Here is a 22,064-nt window from a genome sequence, read left to right on the forward strand (position 1 = left end):
TTGTTTCTCTTTCATTCCTTTTCAATTTTGTCACCCTTGTATCTTTTCTTCTTGTATTTTTTTCCTCTTGCTTTAATGTTTAAACTTGTGAACCACCCAGAGGAGTGGGGAATCGGGAAACGTTCAAATGAAATAAATACATAGATGTGAAATGAATTTCGCTTTAGTTTTGGTATGGCCCCGATTTTGGCTTCATTTCCCCCGTTTCTTGGGATCCGACCTCCTAGTATGCCTTCTGTCTGAAAAATATTATGCATCCCCACAATTAAAACACAGGAGCATTAATTCATTGGCAAGACGCAAGCCTGTAGTCTTCTGTGTGGGAATCTCTCATTCAAACCAGACTTGCTTTCCACAACTAGTTTTTAATTGCTGCAATGAATTAAGAAAATACGAGTCTGCCCTTGAGCGCTTATGAAGTAGACTTCCTAGATAACCTGCCATCTCTTTCTGAAGGAGCTCAAGACAATAGGGTTTACATTTCCATATGATGTAATTAATCCTCTGTCAGGCAGACGTGGCTTCCAAAGCGAGGGAGCTCTTTTCGTGCAACCCATTGGAATCTTCCTTCTGCAAGCAAGGCTGCCTCTGATTCACACTTCCGTGAATTCAGCCTCGGCATGTGGCAGCCCCAGCAGGTGCTCCAATTCAAAGACCACTCACTTCTGACTCAGCTTTGAGTATGACACAGTATGACACAGGCCCTGCGTGACAAGAGATTATCTGGGGGAGGGCCAGGACTTCAACCCTTCCCTCCGAGCAAGTAGAAGCCTTGAGTCTCCACCCAATTCTTTCTCTGTCCATCCTTCTAGAATACACCTGAGTATTTTACTCCTAAACCACCACCCCTTGCAAGGCACATCTGGTCCTTTGGCTATCCCTGTCTGATCCGCTTGTATTGCTTTTGTTTTTAAGCCTTTTTTCCCCTTCCAATTTACACATGTCTGCGCATGCCTGCCTACACACCTTCACAGTCCTGTCAGTTTGGTCCTCCACAACAGGCCCACTTTTTCATGTAGCCCCTGGGGAAAATTAATTGCCACCCCTGGTCTCTAGAGTACTGAAGAAAGAGGCTGGAGGGTCAAACACAGCTGGGTTGCCCCAGAGCAAGAGGGAGTCATAATTGTTTCTGCTAGGATGAAAGACATCACTCTTCACCTACCCCAGACCCTATGAAGGCAACCTTCCCCCATCTTTTCTTGCTATAAATCAGAAGCAGCGTTTTCCAATAAGGCCACTCAAAGGGTATCCTCTGTTTTGTCTGTTGGCATTCATTCCACTTCAGGCAAACCCTCTACTCAAAGTGGCTTCTGTGCTTCCAGTCAGAGGCAACTGCCCTCCGTGGTCAATTTTTCCTGGACTTAGGATTTGTTTTAGAACTAACAGAACAATTAATCAGTGCAATGGCTTGCATTCAGAAGTTATGGGTGCTCCATCATTGGAGACTTTCAAGAGACTGGAGAGCCACTTGTCTGGAATGTTTTGGGTTTTCCTGAGCAGGGGAGAACTTCCAAAGTCCCTTCCAACTTTTTTATTCTGCTGAACTGCTGAGGGTTTCATTCATCCTCCTTAATGATCCACTGACTACTACTGGAATCCCCTTTTTTGACCAATTAAAAGTTGGGCTTTCCCCCCCTTTTTTTTACAAGTTGACTAATGGAAAGGTCCCCTTGATGGATTACTGCCTTGTCGTGGCGAAGGGGCTTGCGTAATTCAATGAAGCTATGAGCTATGCCGTGCAGGGCCACCCAAGGCGGACAGGTCATAGCAGAGAGTTCTGACAAAACGTGATCCACTGGAGAAGGAAATGGCAACCCACTCCAGTATCTTTGCCATGAAAACCCTATGGACAGTACCAAAAGGCAAAACGATATGACGCTGGAAGATGAGCCCCTCAGGTCGGAAGGCGTCCAATATGCTACTGGGGAAGAGCAGAGGGCTAGTACTAGTAGCGCCAGAAAGAATGAAGCGACTGGGCCAAAGCCGAAAGGACGCTCAGCTGTGGATGTGTCTGGTGGTGAAAGGAAAGTCCTATGCTGTAAAGATTTTTTCTCCATAGGAACCTGGAATGTAAGATCCATGAATCAAGGAAAGCTGGACGTGGTCAAACAAGAGATGACAAGACATCGACATCTTAGGTATCAGCGAACTAAAATGGACAGGAATGGGCGAATTTAATTCAGATGACCATCAGGTATACTACTGCGGGCAAGAATCCCTCAGAAGAAATGGAGTAGCCTTCATAGTCAATAAAAGAATAGGAAAAGCAATACTGGGATACAATCCTCAAAATGACAGAATGATCTCAGTTCGAATCCAAGGCAAAACATTCAATATCACAGTAGTCCAAGTCTATGCCCCAACCACCAGTGCTGAAGAGGATGAAATTGACCGGTTCTATGAAGCCCTACAGCACCTTATAGAACTAACACCAAAAAATGATGTCCTCATCATCATGGGGGATTGGAATGCTAAAGTAGGAAGCCAAAAGATAACCAGAATAACAGGCAAGTTTGGCCTTGGAGTACAAAATGAAAAAGGGCACAGGCTGATAGAATTTTGTCAAGAGAATACAATGGTCATAGCAAACACTGTTTTCCAACAACCCAAGAGATGGCTCTACACATAGACATCACCAGACGGTCAACACAGAAATCAGATTGACTATGTGCTCTGCAGCCAAAGATGGAGAAGCTCTATACCAGACATGTCAAACACAAGGCCCGGGGGGTCAGATCCGGCCCGCAAAGTGGTTTCATGTGACCCATGAAGCCATCCTGTAAACAGTGAGGGAACAGCCCCCACTGCCTTGGCCCTGGCCCAGAGACCCTCCTTCTGCCAGAGACCCTCAGATCTGTCCCACTCCTGCCCAGGCCCTCATAGGCACCCTTGATGTGAATGATGTAGAGCTGGCCATGCCCACGCAGTAGGCCATACGCACTCTAGCCATGACCAACCAGTAGGCCACGCCCACCCTGGCCATACCCACCCGGCCCCCTGAGGGCAACCGCAATGCTGATGTGGCCCTCAATGAAATTGAGTTTGACACCCCTGCTCTATACAGTCAGTAAAAACAAGACCAGGAGCTGACTGTGGCTCAGACCAGGAGCTGACTGTGGCTCAGACCAGGAGCTTCTTGTTGCAAAATTTAGGCTTAAACTGAAGAAAGTAGGGAAAAGCACTAGGCCACTCAGGTATGAATTAAATCATATCCCTGTTGAATATACAGTAGAGGTGATAAATAGATTTAAGGAATTAGATTTGATAGACAGAGTGCCTGAAGAACTATGGACGGAGGTTCGCAACATTGTACAAGAGGTAGCAACTAAAACCATCCCAAAGAAAAAGAAATGCAAGAAAGCAAAATGGCTGTCTTAGGAAGCTTTGCAAATATCTGAGGAAAGGAGGGAAGCAAAAGGCAAGGGAGAAAAAGAAAGATATGCCCAAATGAATGCAGAATTCCAGAGAATAGCTAGAAGAGATAAGAACGCCTTCTTAAATGAACAGTGTAAAGAAATAGAAGAAAACAATAGAATAGGGAGGACCAGAGTTCTCTTCAAGAAAATTGGAGAGATGAAGGGAACGTTTCATGCAAAAATGGGCATGATAAAGGACCAAAATGGCAGGGACCTAACAGAGGCAGAAGAGATTAAGAAGAGGTGGAAAAATTACAGAGAAGAACTATACAAGAACGAGCTTAACATCCCTGATAACCACGATGAGGTGGTCACTGACCTCGAGCCAGACATCCTAGAATGTGAAGTGAAGTGGGCCTTAGAAAACCTGAGCAACAACAAAGCTAGTGGAGGTTACAGTATTCCAGGTGAGCTATTAAAAATCTTAAAAGACGATGCAATAAAAGTGCTACACTCAATTTGCCAGCAAATTTGGAAAACTCAACAGTGGCCACAGGATTGGAAAAGATCAGTTTACATTCCAATTCCAAAGAAAGGCAGTGCCAAAGAATGTTCAAACTATCGCACCATTGCACTCATTTCACATGCTAGTAAAGTTATGCTTAAAATCCTACAAGCTAGACTCCAGCAGTATATGGATCGAGAACTTGGGTATGTGTAGTTTAATGAAGAGAAGGGTGAGGGGTGACATGATAGCAGTGTTCCAATATCTCAGGGGCTACCACAAAGAAGAGGGAGTCTAGCTATTCTCCAAAGCACCTGAAAGCAGGACAAGAAGCAACGGATGGAAACTAGTCAAGGAGAGAAGCAACCTAGAACTAAGGAGAAACTTCCTGACAGTTAGAACAATTAACCAGTGGAACAACCTGCCTCCAGATGTGGTGAATGCTCCAACACTGGAGGTTTTTAAGAAGGATGGCCATTTGCCTGAAATGGTATAGGGCACAGGTCTGCAACCCGCGGCTCCGGAGCCGCATGCGGCTCTTTCAGCCATCTCCTGTGGCTCCCAGTCCTCTGCCATGTGCAGTCCAAAAAAAAAAGTGGGACTAAAAAAGTTCAACCAATCAATTCAAATATGCAGGGTAGGTGCATATCTCGCCTTGGCTCCACTTTTCAGTCAAACCCTGTTCTGCACATGCGCGCATGTACACACATGTGCACACATTTTTTGCGGCTCCCAGTTTTTCCTTTTGTGAGGGAACCGGTTCCGAGTGGCTCTTTCACTGTTTCAGGTTGCTGACCTCTGGTATAGGGTTTCCTGCCTGAGCAGGGGGTTGGACTAGATGACCTCCAAGGTCCCTTCCAACTTTATATTATATTATTATATTATTATAACTACCAGAAGTAAAGGCAGGATTTTGAAGAGGCAGAGGAACTAGAGATCAAATTGCCAACATACGCTGGATCATGGAGAAAGCTGGGGAGTTCCAGAAAAACATCTACTTCTGCTTCATTGACTATGCTAAAACCTATGGACAATACCAAAAGGCATTGTTGTTGGTCACAACAAACTGTGTCAAGTTCTTAAAGAGATGGGAGTACCAGACCAACTTATTTGTCTCTTGAGAAACCTATATGCCCTGTTCACCGCCCTGAGTCCTTCGGGAGAAGGGCGGTATACAAATATAATAAATGAAATGAAATGAAATGAAATATGCAGGTCAAGAAGCAACAGCGAGAACTGGACACGGAAACACTGATTGGTTCAAAATTGGGAAAGGAGTCCGGCAAGGCTGTACACTGTCACCCTGCCTATTTAACTTATATGCAGAGCACATCATGAGAAAGGCAGGGCTAGATGAATCAAAAGTTGGAATTATGATTGCCGGGAGAAATATCAACAACCTAAGATATGCAGATGATAACACTCTAATGGCAGAAAGTGAAGAACTAAAGAGCCTCTTGTTGCGGGTGAAGGAGGAGAGTGCAAAACTTGGGTTGAAACTTAACGTTAAGAAAACCAAGATCATGGCATCCAGCCCTCTCAATTCCTGGCAAATAGATGGGGAAGAAATGGAGGTAGTGACAGATTTTATTTTCCTGGGCTCCAAAATCATTGCAGATGGGGACTGTAGCCAAGAAATTAAAAGACGCTTGCTCCTGGGGAGGAAAGCCATGGCAAATCTAGACAGCACACTAAAAAGCAGAGACATCACCCTGCCAACAAAAGTGCATATAGTCAAGGCTATGGTCTTCCCAGTTGCAATGTATGGCAGTGAAAGTTGGACCATAAGAAAGGCTGAGCGCCAAAGAATTGAGGCCTTTGAACTATGGTGCTGGAGAAGACTTCTGCGAGTCCCTTGGACTGCAAGGCGATCAAACCAGTCAGTCCTAGAGGAGATCAATCCTGACTGCCCTTTAGAAGGCCAGATCCTGAAGCTAAAACTCAAATACTTTGGCCACCTAATGAGAAGGAAGGACTCACTGGAGAAGAGGCTAATGCTGGGAAAGGTTGAGGTCAAGAGAAGAAGGGGATGACAGAGAATAAGGTGGCTGGATGGAGTCACTGAAGCAGTAGGCGTGAGCTTAAATGGACTCCAGAAGATGATAGAGGACAGAAAGGCCTGGAGGAACATTGTCCATGGGGTCGTGATGGGTTGGACACGACTTTGCAGCTGACAACAACAACAATGGAAATGTGAAATGGTGAACTTTCCTTTTTTTTTTAACCAGGTGACACTGAGAAGAGTTCTGCCAATCTTGTCCTTCTGTCCCAAGTGACAGGAAGATGGGTGCAACTCATGGGGCAGTGACTTGGGTGGGTGTCAGTTATTCTTTCTCAGCATGGAACAATTTTAGTAGAGTCAAAATTATATATCTTATATAACATCTTGAGCATCCCGAACAGGCCTGCAGAACATATGACCTATGGACCTTATGTGATCTACCAAGCAACCTTTTACGGCCTGCTAAAGTTTTTTTGAAAAAAGTAATACATTGACTTTTTTTTAAAAAAAAGTAATAAATAAACACCAAGCTATGTTGCTACCAGCAGTTCCAGTATAGGTAGCTCTCAACTAACAATCACAATTGGGATCAGAATACCTGTTCTTAGACAAACCAGTTGTTAAGTGAGTCACACCCAATTTTATGATCTTTTCTGCCATGCTTATTAAGCAAAACACTGCCATTATTAAGTGAGTGACATGGTTGTCAAGTGAATGACACAGTAGTTAATGAATCCAGCTTTCCCCCATTAATTTTGTTATCAGAAGTCAGCTGGGAAAGTCATAAATGGTGATCGCATGAACTGGCTCGTGGGTAAATACATGGGTAAATTCATAAATACATGCCAGTTGCCAAGTGCTCGTGATTGTGGAGCTACTGTGATGACTGAATGTACAAGGAATGGTCATGAATGCCTTTTTTTTGGTGCCACTGTAACTTTGAATGGTCATTAAATAAATGGTTGTAAGTCAAGGACTATGTCAACTCCTGTAATGAACCTAGCTGATGCCATCTTTGTTGTTCATTCTCAGCTGCCACATAAAGAGAAGGGAGGGGCGACATCAGGTTGCTTTTACTTTTATTAGACTATACATAGAATGATCCCGTGGGAACCAAGGTCATTCTCACTGGACCCTGAAGAACTGTCAAGAAGACCGCAAATGGACTTATTGGATAATGTGCTCAGTAGCATAATAGAAGGGAGGGAATTGTTACATTTAATTACTTTGAAACTCTGGAGGGAAAGTTTAGAGTTGGTTTCACTTTTGATCGTGCCAATATTATGTATCCAATAAATACATTATTTGAGGAATTCTTAAGCCTCAGAGTTCTACTTTATTTGGTTTCATTAGTCAGAACCTTGACAGACTACCTGTAATGTCATTGCTCTACAAGCTGCTGAACAGCTGATCGAACTCTGGGTATTTCTTCCTGACTCATATTGGTTTTTAATTTATTAATTTGGCCATTTGTCCTTCACAAGTGGGGCAGGCCTACTCTAGAGGGAATATGAAATATAATGCAATAAGTAAATACACTGCCACTTTCCAAATGGCTAAACATGGTGAAGATTCAAGATAAAATGTAGGCCAGTGTTTCCCAACCCTTCCAACTTTGGGATGTGTGGACTTCAACTCCCAAAATTCTCCAGCCACCTATATCTGGAATCCAGATCCTAAGCATAGGAATTATAGCCAATTCGTTAAATTGCCTTATTGAGGCCTCACCTGCTGGCTGGGGAATTCTGGGAGCTGACGTCCACACACTTTAAAGTTGCTGAGATTGAGAAACACTGATTGTAGGCAGTTCAAAGGAGAAACACACACATGCTATTTGCTTATCTCATCTCTGCCCTTAGAACAACAGCACAAGTTCACACTAACTCCACTTCCAGTAGAATGCATAGGTCTTCTGTTGAAGAGAAAACAGAAAATCAGCAAATTTTCAGAGCAAAATAGGGCAAAATTTAACCACAGGATACCAGTGACATTATATACAAATACCCAGCAGAGAAACCATGATTCACTTGTAGAGTGTGCGATGTGGGCTTTCACTTTCATGGCATCCACATTTTGCATTTTTGTTGCTCATGAGGAGAATTCCGATGAGGCCATAATAAGACAATTTAACTAACTGGCTGTAATTCCTACACTTAGGACCTGGATTCCAGATATAAAGTCCCAGATATTGTAATCCCCCCACCCAATTCAAGAATTCTGCTTTAGCCAATCCAGTACTTTGCATGAATCAAGGCACGATGTTCTCCTGACTGCCCTAATGCCATAAGGGACATGCCTGTCTCCCCTTTGTTCGTTCTGTCCAAGGGGTTAAGCACCAGATTAGAAGCCAGGAGACTGAGTTCTAATCCCGCTTCAGGCATGAAAGCTGGCTGGGTGACTTTGGGCCAATCATCAGGTGACAGTGAGTTCTAGTCCTGCTTTACATATGAAAGTCGGCTGGGTGACTTGAGATCAATTACCAGAAGACAGAGAGTTGTAGTCCCACTTTATATATGAAAGCCAGCTTTGAGACTTTGGACCAGTCACTCTCTCTTAGCCCTATCTACCTCACAGGATTCTTGTTGGGGGAAAATAGGAGGCAGATGGAGTACTGTGTGTGTTCGCCACCTTGAATTATTTATAAAAATAATAAAGGAGGGATATAATAAAGGAGGGAAATAAAATATACAAAGATGACACAGCTCTGACAATCAAATACTAAAGACACAGAACGGAGAAAAGATAGAGTCTTTTTTACTTGGCTTGCAAGCTTCTTAAAGCATCTGGCTGCTGACTGCCACGGTGCTGTTTAGAAACAGGATGGCTGAAACATTTATATAAAATGTTAGATAAAGCAAAAGCCCATAATGCTTCTATTAGGCCAACTCGAAATACAGACAGAGTGCAAACAGCTGAATTCTCCAGAATTCTTCATTGGGTAAGATGGTAAACAAAGGGAAAACAACAAGAAGGGAGAAGGAAAAAAAGTGACTAATGCTGAAGCCGTGGGATCTGCTCTTAATTATGGTCTTCTTGACAAATGTGGGAACAGGCTTCAGTCTTTTAAAGTAAGTTCCGTCAAGTGCATAGAGATTACCAGGAATCTTCCATGAGCTGCTAACATAAGGAGATCAACAATAGTTGACATAGATAATAGACATATAACAGCTATGCGAAGGGCTGTTGTGGCTTATGGGCCTTCTTCCAATGAGGCAAATATCAGAAGGAATTATCTCAGAATAACAGAAAAACAGTTGGAAGAGACCTTGGAGGTCTTCTAGTCCAACCCCCTGCTCAGGCAGGAAACTATATCATTTCAGACAAATGGTTGACCAGTCACTTCTTAAAAACTTCCAGTGTTCTAGCATTCACAACTTCTTGAGGCAGGTTGTTCCACTAATTAATTGTTTTAGCTGTCAGAAAAAATTTATCCTTAGTTCTAGGTCGCTTCTCTCCTTGATTAGTTTCCATCCATTGCTTCTTGTCCTGCCTTGGGATGCTTTGGAGCAGGGCTTTTCAACCAGTGGTACGGGTACCACCTGTGGTACATTGGCACCTGGCAGGTGGTACGCGACCGTCCTAGAAAAGTGGTAGTGGGGGAGGGGAATGAGTTGAACCGGTGGCAGCCTGAGCGAGAGACGGCTGAGGCTGCAGGGCTGTCAGGGCTCAGTGAAAGTACCAGGATCAGTGCCAGGCTCCAGCTAGAGCTCAGCACTGATTCTGGCGCTTCTGCTGAGCCCAGAAGAAGCACCGATCAGCTGGAATGTTGCAGCATCTCCAGGGTCTTGTGATTTACATTCAGATGCTTGGCAACTGATTTATATTTATGATGGTCACAGTGTCCCAGGGTCATGTGAAGTGACCAAAACCTGTTGCAACCATCCAGCAGACGGGGGGGGGGGAATAAAAACCAAACACCCCCGCACCCCACCCTGCTGCCAATCCTCAACAGAAATGCTCACAACAATGAAAACCTTGGACAGAAGGAAGAGCGCCACCAGGCGGGCAGGCAGGTGTCTTGCTCGGCTGTGGCTTGGGGGGCAGTTTTTTCAGTGCCATTGTAACTTCGAACAGTCACTAAGTGAATTGTTGTAAGTCAAGGACTACCTGTACTTCATCACTTTTTTCCTTCTTTTTTTTTGTTCATCAAGTTTTTGACACCTTGCTAGGCGAATGGTGGTACTTGGATGTTGCCATATCCTAAAAGTGGTACAATGGGTGAAAAGGTTGAAAAGCCCTGCTTTGGAGAATAGATTGACTCCCTCTTTGTGGCAACCACTGAGATATCAGAACACTGCTATCGTGTCCCCCCTAGTCCTTCTCTTCATTAAACTAGACATGCCCAATTCCAGGATCCGTTCTTTGTATGTTTTAGCGTCCAGTCCCCTTTTGTTGCTCTTCTCTGCAGTCTTTCTAGAGTCTCAACATCTTTTTTACATTGTGCAACCAAAGGTGGATGCAGTATTCCAGGTGTGGCCTTACCAAGGCAATCTCATTCAGTTTACCAATCTCATATAATTATCTCAGTCTTTGCTTTTCATCTTTCTCATTGAAAGAATGAAGAATGAAGAAGAGCTGGTATATAACTTTCATAAATAAACAATTGAGAAAAATGTGAATGTGAAGCTCCTGCCCTGATCTTCCTGCTTCCCTCCAAACATATCATGTGGGAAGCTCTCTAAAGAACACGTAGCTTTGGTGTTTCTTGGCTGGCCTTTTCAAGCTCTGGGTAGTGTAATGCAGGGATGAAATTGGCTTGGAAAAGAGAAGGCCATCACTGGGGGGGTGGGGAGGGGGTGTGTGATCAGGCAAAAATGATAGGACTACAATAGTGTAATTCAGGGGTGTCAAACTCAATTTCATTGAGGGCCGCATCAGCATTGCGGTTGCCCTCAAGGGGCCGGGTGGGTATGGCCAGAGTGGGCATGGCCTACTGGGTGGGCATGGCTAGAGTGCATATGGCCTACTGGGTGGGCGTGGCCAGCTCTACATCGTTCGCATCAAGGGTGCCTATGGGGGCCTGGGCAGGAGTGGGACAGATCTGAGGGTCTCTGGCAGAAGGAGGGTCTCTGGGCCAGGGCCAAGGCAGTGGGGGCCGTTCCCTCACTGTTTCCAGGATGGCTTCGTGGGCCACATGAAACAACTTCGCAGGCCGGATCCGGCCCCCGGGCCTTGTGTTTGACATGTCTGGAGCCTTCCCTTCCTTTTCCCTCTCCTCTCCTCTCCCCTCTTCCCCGTCCCTTTCTCTCCTCCCCTTTCTCCTTTCCCCCTTTCCCCCCTTTTTCCCCATTCCCTTCCTTCTATTTAGGGAGCCAATTTGGTCTAATGCAGTGTTTTTTCAAACTTGGGAGATGTGTCGACTTCAACTCCCAGGATTGAGGATATTGGTCTAATGGTTTAGGTTAAGTTGTGAACTAGGAGCAGGGAAACCTGAGTTCTAGTCCTGCGGCTAGAGATGGGAAGGACTATAAAAAAATTGGGAAAAATTGGGGAAAAAACAGTCGTGTTTTCCCCCCAAACAGCTTTGGGGAAAAAGGGGAAAAATGGGGGGGGGGGACTCCTGTTCCCCCCCCCCATTTTTTCTGGTTTTTTTTTCCAGGCCTTCCCATCTCTAGGACTCCTGCCGGCCATTCTTTCTCAGCTCTAGGAAGAAGGCAAGGGCAAACCACTTCTTGAAAACATTGCCAAGAAAGCTGCTGGACTTCTCCAAATAGTTTCCAGGAGTCAAGACTGACTGGAAGGCAAATGTATTATAAAACTATTTCATATGTATCCTTTAGTTTAGTGATCATGTGTTTACTGTTTTAAAACACCAGGAAATTAGGGAGAATCTTAGGGATTGGGGGGGGAAGGATTTTGCTGATGGCCTTCAAATATAAGGATGCCAAGTTGCCTGTCACGTGTACAATGTGCCATTCCTGCTAGTAGCAGCTTTTCTGTATGCAGAAATCCAGGATCAAGTCGTCTCTGCAGGGACATCTCTAGATGCTCCAGGTCAGTCAATTGCAGTCCAACTTACCTTATAGGGTTCCTGTTGAGGAGGACATAACAAGAAGTGCGCCACTGTGTACCTTCACTGCTCTGTGCACCCAACAGGAAGGCAAGATAGCGGGGTGTGTGTGTGTGTGTGTGTGTGTGTGTGTGTGTAAATAATTTTGTTATTCTGAGTTCACGGGGAAGGGACTTTTTTCACCGGAAAGCCTTTGCTTCTGACATTAGTATCTGCAGGTTTTGCAGAGGAGCTAAACCGTGTTTGCTTGAGAGAGGAGAGGGTGTCTTCCCCCCCCCCTTTTCACCAGCAGCAATCGAAAGAAATTACACAAGTGTGAAATTATAAAGGCATGACTCACCAAGCTTTGTATACTAGGTTACCGGGCGTCTCCGCCCGAAGGCAATCACTGCTCGCCAGTGAACTCTTCCACGCCAGCCTGACATCACCGTGGTGCAAGTTCGCTCGCGCGCGCGGAGGAGTTGACCGTTGCCATGGAGACAATGTTTTCGCGGAGTCAGGAACCGCGGGGATTGATTGCAACGTGGAGCTCGGGAGAACGACGGACGGCAACGTGGGCCAATCTCCGGGAAGCTTCAGAAAGTCCCGCAGATGCTCCAGGCGCCGCACACAGAAGCACTGTCCCGGGAGGGAGGGACGGAGGGAGGGGGACCCCGCTCGTTTAGGGAAGGGGAGTAAAGATGAGCGCCATCCTTCCCTGGAGAGTGGAGGGGGGAGGTTGCAGAGAGCAGCATCTTGGAAATGCGGGCGAGGGAGAATGCAGACACAGCCTTTGACACAGGGGGCTTAGAAGCAACCAAGGGGAGCCATTCTCTTAAGTACCAATACGGGCTGACCCCCACCAATAGAGATGCAGATGGATGAGGGAGGGGGGAGCGTGTCCAATGCTTTGATCGAAATGGGAACGCGCAGGACCCCCCCCTCTCTTGGCGGTTGAGCGAAGGCACCCGGGATGTGGGGGGGCAGTGGGCCGACAGAGCCTTGAACACCGGTGCCAGCATTTTTCCCGCCTCGACTAGATGACCTTTTAGTTAGCCTGCGATCCCTGTGCTGCTACGGTGCAGGTTGGAGGAGACCCGCACCGTCTGATTATCTGTTGCTGTGACAGATTAACCACCTGCTCCCGGACAAAACCAAAACCCCGCCGGGTCCCCGTTTCCAAAAGTCCTCAACCTTAAACTGAAAAAGAGGAGGAGGAGGAGGAGGAGGAGGAGGAGGAGGAGGAGATAACAGGGTATCAGCTCCCAAGGCACAGATTTCGGGTCCGGACTGAGATTGGTAGAGTTTTTCTTTTTACAGCTAGCGTTTCCCGCTCCGATCACTTCTTTTCCCTCTTGCAACTCCCCCACCCCCACCCCGCGTGCCAGATTTTGTTGGACTCCCCCTTCGCACCCCTTTGGCGCGCCGGCAAAACGTTTCTGGATCTGTAGACTGGATCGCGGGGCAAGAATTCGTAGCGATCGTGGCGAGGCATCCCGCGTAGGGCGCCTCCGAGGAGCTCAACCGCTGGAAGCGAGGAGGGGACTTTCACTGCCCCTCCTCCCCCCCCCCCGCGCCCCAAGTTCGCATCCCGATACGGCCGCGAAGAGGCGGACTGACATCGCCACCGAATCACAAGCGCTGCACCGTTGTTTTGTTTATATGCCGCCCGCTAGTTTTCGTTCTCAACTGCTTTGGAGCCTGGGGGAAAAAAAAACAACCACCAAACTTTCCTCTTTTTTTTTTTTTACAACTGTTTGCAAATCCTGCCGAAAATCCAGCCCCATCATTAACATTCCGTTGTTCTGGCCTAAAGCTGAGAATATCTCGGCGGACAAGGGGCGGTAAGGATATCTGGCTTATATATAGGAAAGAAATCACTCCAAAACCCAAGAGACGCGTTGACCGGGATTCCTCTCCCCATCGGCCGCCCCAAACTTCATTTTAGCAGCCCGATCCAGCCGGTTTTTGGAGCCCTCTCGAGACCCACCTGAAGGGCGGAGGGCTCTTCTCGCTGGAGAGAAAGGGCGGGCGAGCGAGCGAAGGGTTAGGATAAATATAAATATTATCTGTTTCGTTAATGTTTTCATTCCTCGTTGCAATGGGACCGAGCGGGAGGCATGGTGCTCTCTGCCTTGCCTCGCAGCCGGGATGGTTTCGCGCGGAGACCTTCCAGCAATAAACTGAGCTCGTCCATCGCCCTAAATCACACGAGTGGCCGAGTTCAGGCGTTACGTTGCTCCCTAAACCCCGACTTGGTCCCTCGACTCCGATGCCGTTTACCAGATGCCCTGAAATCCCTCAAATAAATCACATGGTGGTTTAAGGCGACGTGTGAACGCTACCCAACGCTCGACGCCCAGTTTTTAACCAAACAGAGCCTGGAAAGATTTCTCCTCAGTTCCCTTTTTTTTTATTAAGGAGTCTTTTGAATTGTTTGGGAAGAAATGGAACCGGGCAACCGGATGAGTCCGGAGGTTCAGACATTCCCCGGTCTGGAAAGTGATACAACTCCGTTATTTCATCCTGCTGCTTGTGCACTTGATAGTCACGGGAAAGCACAGCGCACATGCCCAGAGGCACCAGCCTTTCCAAACGTCAAACGGAGGAGGCCAAGCAAAGAGGTAGTGAGGTGGAACGGTGCCTGCAGGCAATTCTCCACCACCACCACCACCCTTTGCGACCTGTCTGAAGTGTTTGACGGCCATACGTGGTGTACCAATAAAGGAGAATTATTTCTAGTTCGGGGTTGAAATTTGCAGTTGCTTCCAACCTTGTGCAACAAATATTCTCCTTTATTGGTAAGGAGGTGATGGTCTGGAAATCCAGATTAACTACTCCGCGTCCACAGGCTTCTACCATTTTTGCCCCGGATTAACTAATTCAGGACTGCGGGGCTCCCTCTAACACGGAGGAGACACGATCAGACAACGCCGCAGCGACGTATCGGGGACTCCTCGGTTACCTTTATTTGGGTCAAAAGTCGTCACCTTTTGTCTCCCCCCCCACGTCAAAATGAAGCTTTAAGGGGAGATAAAGGGGACAACGCGTATAAATGTCCACCGCGCCGGCTTTGGGCAACAGATGCCTTTGAGGCGAGCGTGAGTGGTATCGCTTCGCACAAACTCTGAGAAACCGCGTTTCTTTCTTTTTTTTTTAATTGAAAAGTTTTACGATACATTTTTGAATACAAAAAACCCCCTCCTCCTCCCCTCTCCTAGCGTTTCGTTAGGCATTTGCGACCTGGAAAACTCGCGCCGAAGACCATCCAGGGGCCCGGGCTACCCGGGCAGCGAGCGTTTCCGTCGCACGAGGAATGCGAGACCCGTGCAGCTCGAGCCCCTGGATCGGCCGCCCAGAATCAGCTCGGCCAAGCCGGCCGACAGCTCGCCGCGTCCCGAAGATCAGCGGCGGTGGCGGCAACCAGAGCGCCTTCCTCCGCTCCGGACTCGCTCTGGCGGCTCTCCTTTTATAGGGGAGCTAATTTTAGGCCCGCTCGGCCAGGCAGGAGCGGTAACTCTACATCCCCCGAGCGGCCCCCCCCCGATCCGGAGACGCGTTTCCTCCGTTAGCGCCATTGGCCTGCGCGCTTACTCGGCGCGTCTTAAAAGCTCTCCGCCGCCGGCCAGGCCTTCCACAGCGCTGCAGACAAGAGATCGGGGCAGCCCCGAGGCAGACATGGCGATGCCGGCCTCCAGCTTGCCTTCGTTCGCTTCTTTCCGCAAGGACAGCCGCCCAGCTTCCCAAGTGAGTGAGTGAGTGTCCCGGAGACGGTGGGGGAGGGAGGGCTCTCTGCACACGCTCAGAGGGCACACCCGCTGCCCCGCTGACGGGAAAGAGCCAGCGCGGAAGTTTCGGGGGCTACGACCCTGGCTGGTGTCCCGAGGAAAGCTGAGAGGTGGCCCCACCGAATTCGGGAGGGACTCGCTTCGCCGGCTGCCCTCGCGAGGAGGAGCGCCGGCTCTCGCCCGGGGACCGTCCCGGGAAGGACCCCTCTGTTCTCCGTCACTCTTTTGTGAGGCTACCTGGAAACAGATGCAGGGTTGTTGTTTTTTTTTTTGGAGGTGGGGGGGACGGGACCCCGACCCCTCCCCGGGCCGGGCCTGGCCAATCTCTCGGGCCGGTCAACGCGGGTCTGGGACGGAGCTGCTTCCGCGCGGAGAGGGGGGGTCTCCCGCGAGGTCCAGCGGAGGGCGGGCGAGCTGGCTGGGTCGGCGCCTACTAACTCGCCCCCGCTTCTGCTCCGCTCTCTCAGCAATGGTCCTGCGGATTGGAAGCTGCGATGCCGTTCAGCCACTGCCCCTTGCCGGACCTGAGGTCGAGGATGGAGGGCGTCGTTCCCATCAGGGACGAAGAGCTGAGCACCGTGTTGGATCTGGTCCTCTCCATGGGCAGCAGCGACAGCAGCCTCACCTCGGACATGCCTCGGGGAGATTACGCCAGGGCGGACGATTTTTACGGGATGAATTCGGCGGCTGGATACTACAGCCCGGTGGGGACTCGCACGCCGACTCCCTACAGCCCCGTTTTCTCTCCCGAGATGGATCCCGCGGAGCTGGAAGCGGGAAATTACGCCCACGGGCATTTCTTCGTGGGCTGTGGCGGCTCGCCCTTCGTGGACAGTGTGAAACCGGAACCCGAAGTGGACACTTATGAGCCTCCGCCCGGCCTGGGCTCCCAAGTTTGCACCGCCATCAAGCGGGAGAACGCCCCGGCCCCCTGCATGCTGTCTGGCTCTCCCCAGCTGCCTTGTGCAGAGACCCCGCCAATGAGCCCGGACGACCTGCTGATGGCCTCCAAGCGCCACGGACAGTTGATGCCGCTCGCACAGCAGGGCTACCACCCTGCCTTTCCCCAGTACCCACAGAGAGCCTCCCCTTACGGACTCTTTGACGAGAACCTTCCCTGCCAGGCCTCGGCCTCCAGGACCCTTCTCACCCCACCTGCCTCACCCCTGGAAATGCTGGAAACCAAAACCAAGAGGGGACGCCGCTCTTCCTCCCGTAAACGGACTGCCACGCACACTTGCACTTACGCTGGCTGTGGAAAAACCTACACCAAGAGCTCTCACCTGAAGGCACATCTTCGAACTCACACAGGTAAAGCATCCTTTATTGCCCTCCTAGGAGGAAAGGGAAGGCGGATTGGGACCCAAGGGAGCAAGAAGTAGTTTGGCCACACATTATTTCCATGAAAGCTGGTAGGTTTTTAGAGGAAGTTGCAGCTCACTTTTCAAGGAGAAAGTTTCAGAGGAGCCCCTTCTCCTCCCGAGGTTTGCACAAATTTTGGGAAGGGTGAAGGGGGGGGTGGGGTGGACACAGAGGGAGGCATAGTTATGCAGGTTCAACTGAGGTCATGATGGATATTTTACCTGCCCTAAGGGAGTGTAGGGCAGCAGAGAGCGCATCACAACGAACAGGTGTGAGGCTTACAGCTGTCAGAAAACCACAGGGACTTTTGGCTTTAGACAAAAGGATGCTTTCTTACTTGGGATATTGGGGAAGGCAGCTAACATTAATAAGGCATGTAAGTTTAATAAATGAAAAAGGCAGATCCTTTCGGAAGAAACACTGAGCGTGGTGGTCACTTTTGGCCTGGCACATGCCAATAAATTTTTTCTCTCTTTTCTCCCTCCCCCCAAACAGGTGAGAAACCCTACCACTGCAACTGGGAAGGGTGCGGATGGAAATTTGCTCGCTCAGATGAACTGACCCGCCATTATCGGAAACATACTGGGCATCGTCCCTTCGAGTGTCACCTGTGTGACCGGACCTTCTCCCGTTCTGACCACCTGGCATTGCACATGAAGAGACACATGTAGGTTTCTCACGTCTGTGGTGTGACCTGAAGAACTCTGGGGATCAGGGTGGGAAAAAAATCTTGTAGCTGGTACTACTATGCCTGTCTATGCAAAGACTTGGAATGAACCCTGACTCGAGGAAGCCAGTCCTTCCAGTGCTTCCTGAAGAAGCCAAGAACCTGACTGACTGGTCTTCTGCCATGGAAGAACAGGACTTATTTATAGGATGGAGAAGAGACCAAACTGGGCAACTGCAGCTCTGAGATCAAAAGCAGACAGCACTTGAAAGGACTGCAATGTCTACCCCAAACAACATGTGGAAGAGTACATATTCAACCCTACAACCAAATGCATATTATTTCACCCAATAATTTCCCCAATTGCTACTTATGGCTATAAAACTTGGAATTCCGAAAAAGACAGAAAAAAATGTGGACGCCTTTAAACTGGGGTGTTGGAGTTAGCTATTATGCACCCTCTGTACACAAAAATAACAAAGAAATCCTAGACTGACCCTCACCAAAAATATTACTTGAAACCGAGATCGTCAAACACGAGGCTGTCATTTTGGTCATGTCATCACAGCTGACACACTCGAAATGTCAATTGTGCTGAGAGTGATCAGCAGAAAATAAGGGGGCTGCCCCAGCGCCTGCTGGCTGGCTACTATAAAAGATGACAGAGATGACCATGGCAGTGCGAAACAGTGATGATCCAGAGTGGCTGAGGGTTGAAACAGCTGAATGGCTGACAATGACAGAGAAGAGACAAAGGGTTGGCTATACGTACATAGCTGACCATGCTCAAAACGTAAGCTGTATTTGAGGACTGTAAGAGGTTTACTGCAGCTAAAAACAAAAACTTAACTTTCTGAGACAGGAGGTTCTCACTGAGAACATGCCAAATCTATGCTGTACACTCAAAGTGTGCACTCAAGGTGCCTTAAACTAGAACTACTGGGATATAGATCCTGTAAATAAACTTGTCTTTGGACCGGAATTGTATAAATATTGTAAATAGTTCTATAATGAAGCTGGAATACAAACAGGAGACAAAATAGGTTTTTTTCTCTGCCTATTCTTTTGTTTTAAATAAATTTTCTGAAAACTGTAAAAAAAACTTTTCTAAAATAAAGCATTTGAATTGATGAGTCTTTCACCCTTATTTAAAAGTCATTTGCTGAGAGTCAAAGGTCAAAGTTCAGTGACAGGATGAACCAGGCTTGTCTTAAAGCTGCTTTGTTGTTCTACCAATGTCTCAGCTGCGCCATAGGACAGGGCTTGGTAGCAAAACTGTCTCTTGAGTTCAAAAGCAATCAAGGCTATAATTTGAGTCTCATTTTTAGTTTACTCGATAGCTATTTTGGTAGCACCCTCAAATCTCTTCCAGATGTAGTTACAACTGTGCCAGCAGTAAACCTGTGGGCGGTTTTGCTTGTTGGTATTTTTTTTTAACTTTGGAACGTAAACATCATTTTTCAGTAATTATAGATTTTTAATCTATGATCTTTTCACTGTATTTGCTCTCAAGTCCTGGGTGGCAGGACAAATTTGTGAGGAAGGCTTCTTCATAAGTAGGTTGTAAAGATACACCTTTAAAATGGCCCCAATTCCTAGAGCTCATAGATTTTGTTTTTTAACTGGATGTTAATTTCTCAATGTTGCACAGGAAGGGGATGGCCACACACATCAAACTGAATAAGTAAGTATAACCACCAATACAATGCTTTAAGTTCCAGTGTTAGGAGAAAGTGGAATCTTTATGAACTTTCTCTCCGTATTTTTCCCTAAAACAAAACCATTCATTGCTACAGCAGATCTCTGGTCATATCTTTAGCTGTCTTTTCTGAGCTCCTCCATCACCATTATGCTTGTTGAGATGGAATGTCCCAACGTGCATAATATTCCAGAAATCATTATCTACCTCAGCATACAAACAGCGCAGAAGTAAAATTAGGACTACTAGATCTGGGCTGCAAAAATCCAGATAACTACAAGATGGCAGCAAAGAGAGGTTCTGTAGCTCTCTGCTATCATCTGGTGTCAGGGCTTTTTTTCTCATAGAACGCTCAGAACGGAGTTCCAGCACCTTTTTTGGATGGAACCTTGTAGCGTAGGCAAGGTGGTTTGTATGACATGTGTGAGTTCCGGCACCTTTTTCTTTTACAAAAAAAGCACTGTCTGGTGTTATCCAGTTTTTTGCTGTCTAGATTTGACAGTCATAGGTAAAATAAAGTCAGGATCCCAAAAGGATGGGGTTCAACCAATTTGTTGGTTCTTTGTTGCCCCGGTGAGTTGGATATGTTGTCCTATGAAAGCCAGGTTGTAATGCTGGTCTGGGAATGTTAGGAATTATAGGACAATTAAAGGACATCAGGTATGTGAAAGTTCTCACTATTATGTATGAAGATTCTCCTTATATTCCCCCCGCCCCCCAGTGGCTCTAGAGCCAAAATAAAGGATTATACAGTACTGAGTAGAACTAGACCCTATCAACAGATTTCGTCATGTCTCCTATTCCCTACCATGGCCAATCAGAACAGAACAGGGTCATGAGAACAACTTCTGGCTGCTATTTACTACCCAAACATTGATGTTCAGCAGCATGGTGTCTCTGATCCCAGGGATTCTGACTGGTTGAAGAATATCTATTAAATTTCTCTTTTACACTGTTTGAATTGGTGGCCAAGTAGACTATAATTTCCCAACCTTCAACTTTACTGAGTGACCCAGGGTTTCAAACGTGAGAGGGTAAAAGGTGGCTCTTCGCCCATTTTATCCAAATTGCACATAATTTTATAAACTCTTTCCTCAGCCACCTTTAAAAAAAAAACCAAAAATGCTCCAAATTACATCATCATCTTTTCTCATAAGGAAACTGCAATATCCCTGAACATTTTGATTGCTGCTTTTTTCTATTTCTGCAATCTCCTTGCCAGGATGTTTCTACACCATATTCCAAGTATGTTTGTATTACACTGCTGTATTGGCAATTCTAGTTCCATAATTATACCAATGCAAAATTTGCCTTTTTTTTTCCTTTTTCACAGCTGCTGCATTTGGGTTGACATTTCCACTGAACAATCCACCATAACCGCAAAAATCTTTCTTGGTTAGTCATCCCTAGGTCAGATCTCCTCAATTAACGTCCTCAATACTTAAATGGTTAACTGGTAAAGATAGAAAAGGAAAACAAGTTTAAAATTTGCATGTAGGGATGGGCTGTTGTACACAACATTACTAAAATTAGCACTTCAATTATACACTTGCAGAAAATGACTGGGAAGTTATTTAAAGTAGCTGCAGAAATAACCACTCTGCTCTGAACAATGAAATCCTGTCATTTCTTTAAAGTGGCAAAACAAAAGTAGATTTCCCTCTTTGAAAACACTGCCTGGAGAAAAGATTTTGCTGGGTTTTTTTTGATGGTGGGAAAGAGGTCTTGTGTTTTCATTGCAGAAAGAAAGGATTGCACAATCCCTTCCAGAAAGTATGAAAGATATGCTAAAATGATCGTTCCGATTACTGCAATTGTTTCAGCTCCTCCTCCTCTTTCACCAACTATGGGGCACAAAGACATCAAAAGCAGCTTGGGTTTATGTAGTGGTGTAATAAGCAGTGTGTGTTACAAGAGCAATATTTGTGTCTTGAAAAACTACACTTCTTCTTTCAAGAGGCTTGTTTGACCACAAGTCCCTTTCTCAGAAGTTGGAAGGCTCACTCCAAACCTTGCACCCACAGAGATCAACCTACACCCCAGTTTGATTAGATCCAATATGTTTGCAGAGGTGATTCACACAAGCTAGCCAACTCCTTGTGTTTGAACTTTGCTGCAAACTAATGAACATTAATTAAAAATATATTAACCACCTAGAACTTTAAGGTAAAGGTAAAGGTTCCCCCGCACATGCATGCTAGTCGTTTCCAACTCTAGGGGCCGGTGCTCATCTCCGTTTTAAAGCCGAAGAGCCAGCGTTTGTCTGAGGACGTCTCCGTGGTCATGTGGCTGGCATGACTAGACACCAAAGGCGCACGGAACGCTGTTACCTTCCCACCGTAGTGGTCCCTATTTTTCTACTTGCATTTTTACGTGCTTTCGAACTGCTAGGTTGGCAGAAGCTGGGACGAGTAACAGGCGCTGACTCTGTTACGCAGCACTCGGGATTCGACCCACCAAACTGCTGATCATCTGATCGACAAGCTCAGTGTCCTAACCCACTGAGCCACTGCGTCCTCATGGAGACTATTCACATTCTTTGGAGTTGAAAGTTGGCTTGCAATATTTCCTCTGACTCCCCATTTCAATGAAAATGAAAAAGTGGACTTTTTCAATTTCAACAATCTTTAAGATTGTGGATTTCAAATCTCAGGATTCCCCAGCACATATATTAAAGTTGCTGAAGTTGAAAGACA

General features: G+C 46.9%; 1 protein-coding gene across 1 annotated transcript; it reads left to right on the forward strand.

Annotated features, from left to right (window-relative positions):
• Positions 1-14,421: 14,421 nt before the first annotated feature.
• On the forward strand, positions 14,422-18,793 carry KLF2 (KLF transcription factor 2; the record flags this gene model as incomplete). Its single annotated transcript, XM_083359911.1, has 4 exons — positions 14,422-14,492; positions 15,074-15,599; positions 16,108-16,951; positions 17,498-18,793. The coding sequence occupies 4 exons, from the start codon at positions 14,422-14,424 to the stop codon at positions 17,671-17,673; spliced, it is 1,617 nt and encodes a 538-aa protein (XP_083216037.1). The 3' UTR covers positions 17,674-18,793.
• Positions 18,794-22,064: the final 3,271 nt, after the last annotated feature.

This window comes from Vipera ursinii (genome assembly GCF_947247035.1).
Source record: "Vipera ursinii genome assembly, chromosome: 1".
Taxonomy (NCBI): domain Eukaryota; kingdom Metazoa; phylum Chordata; class Lepidosauria; order Squamata; family Viperidae; genus Vipera; species Vipera ursinii.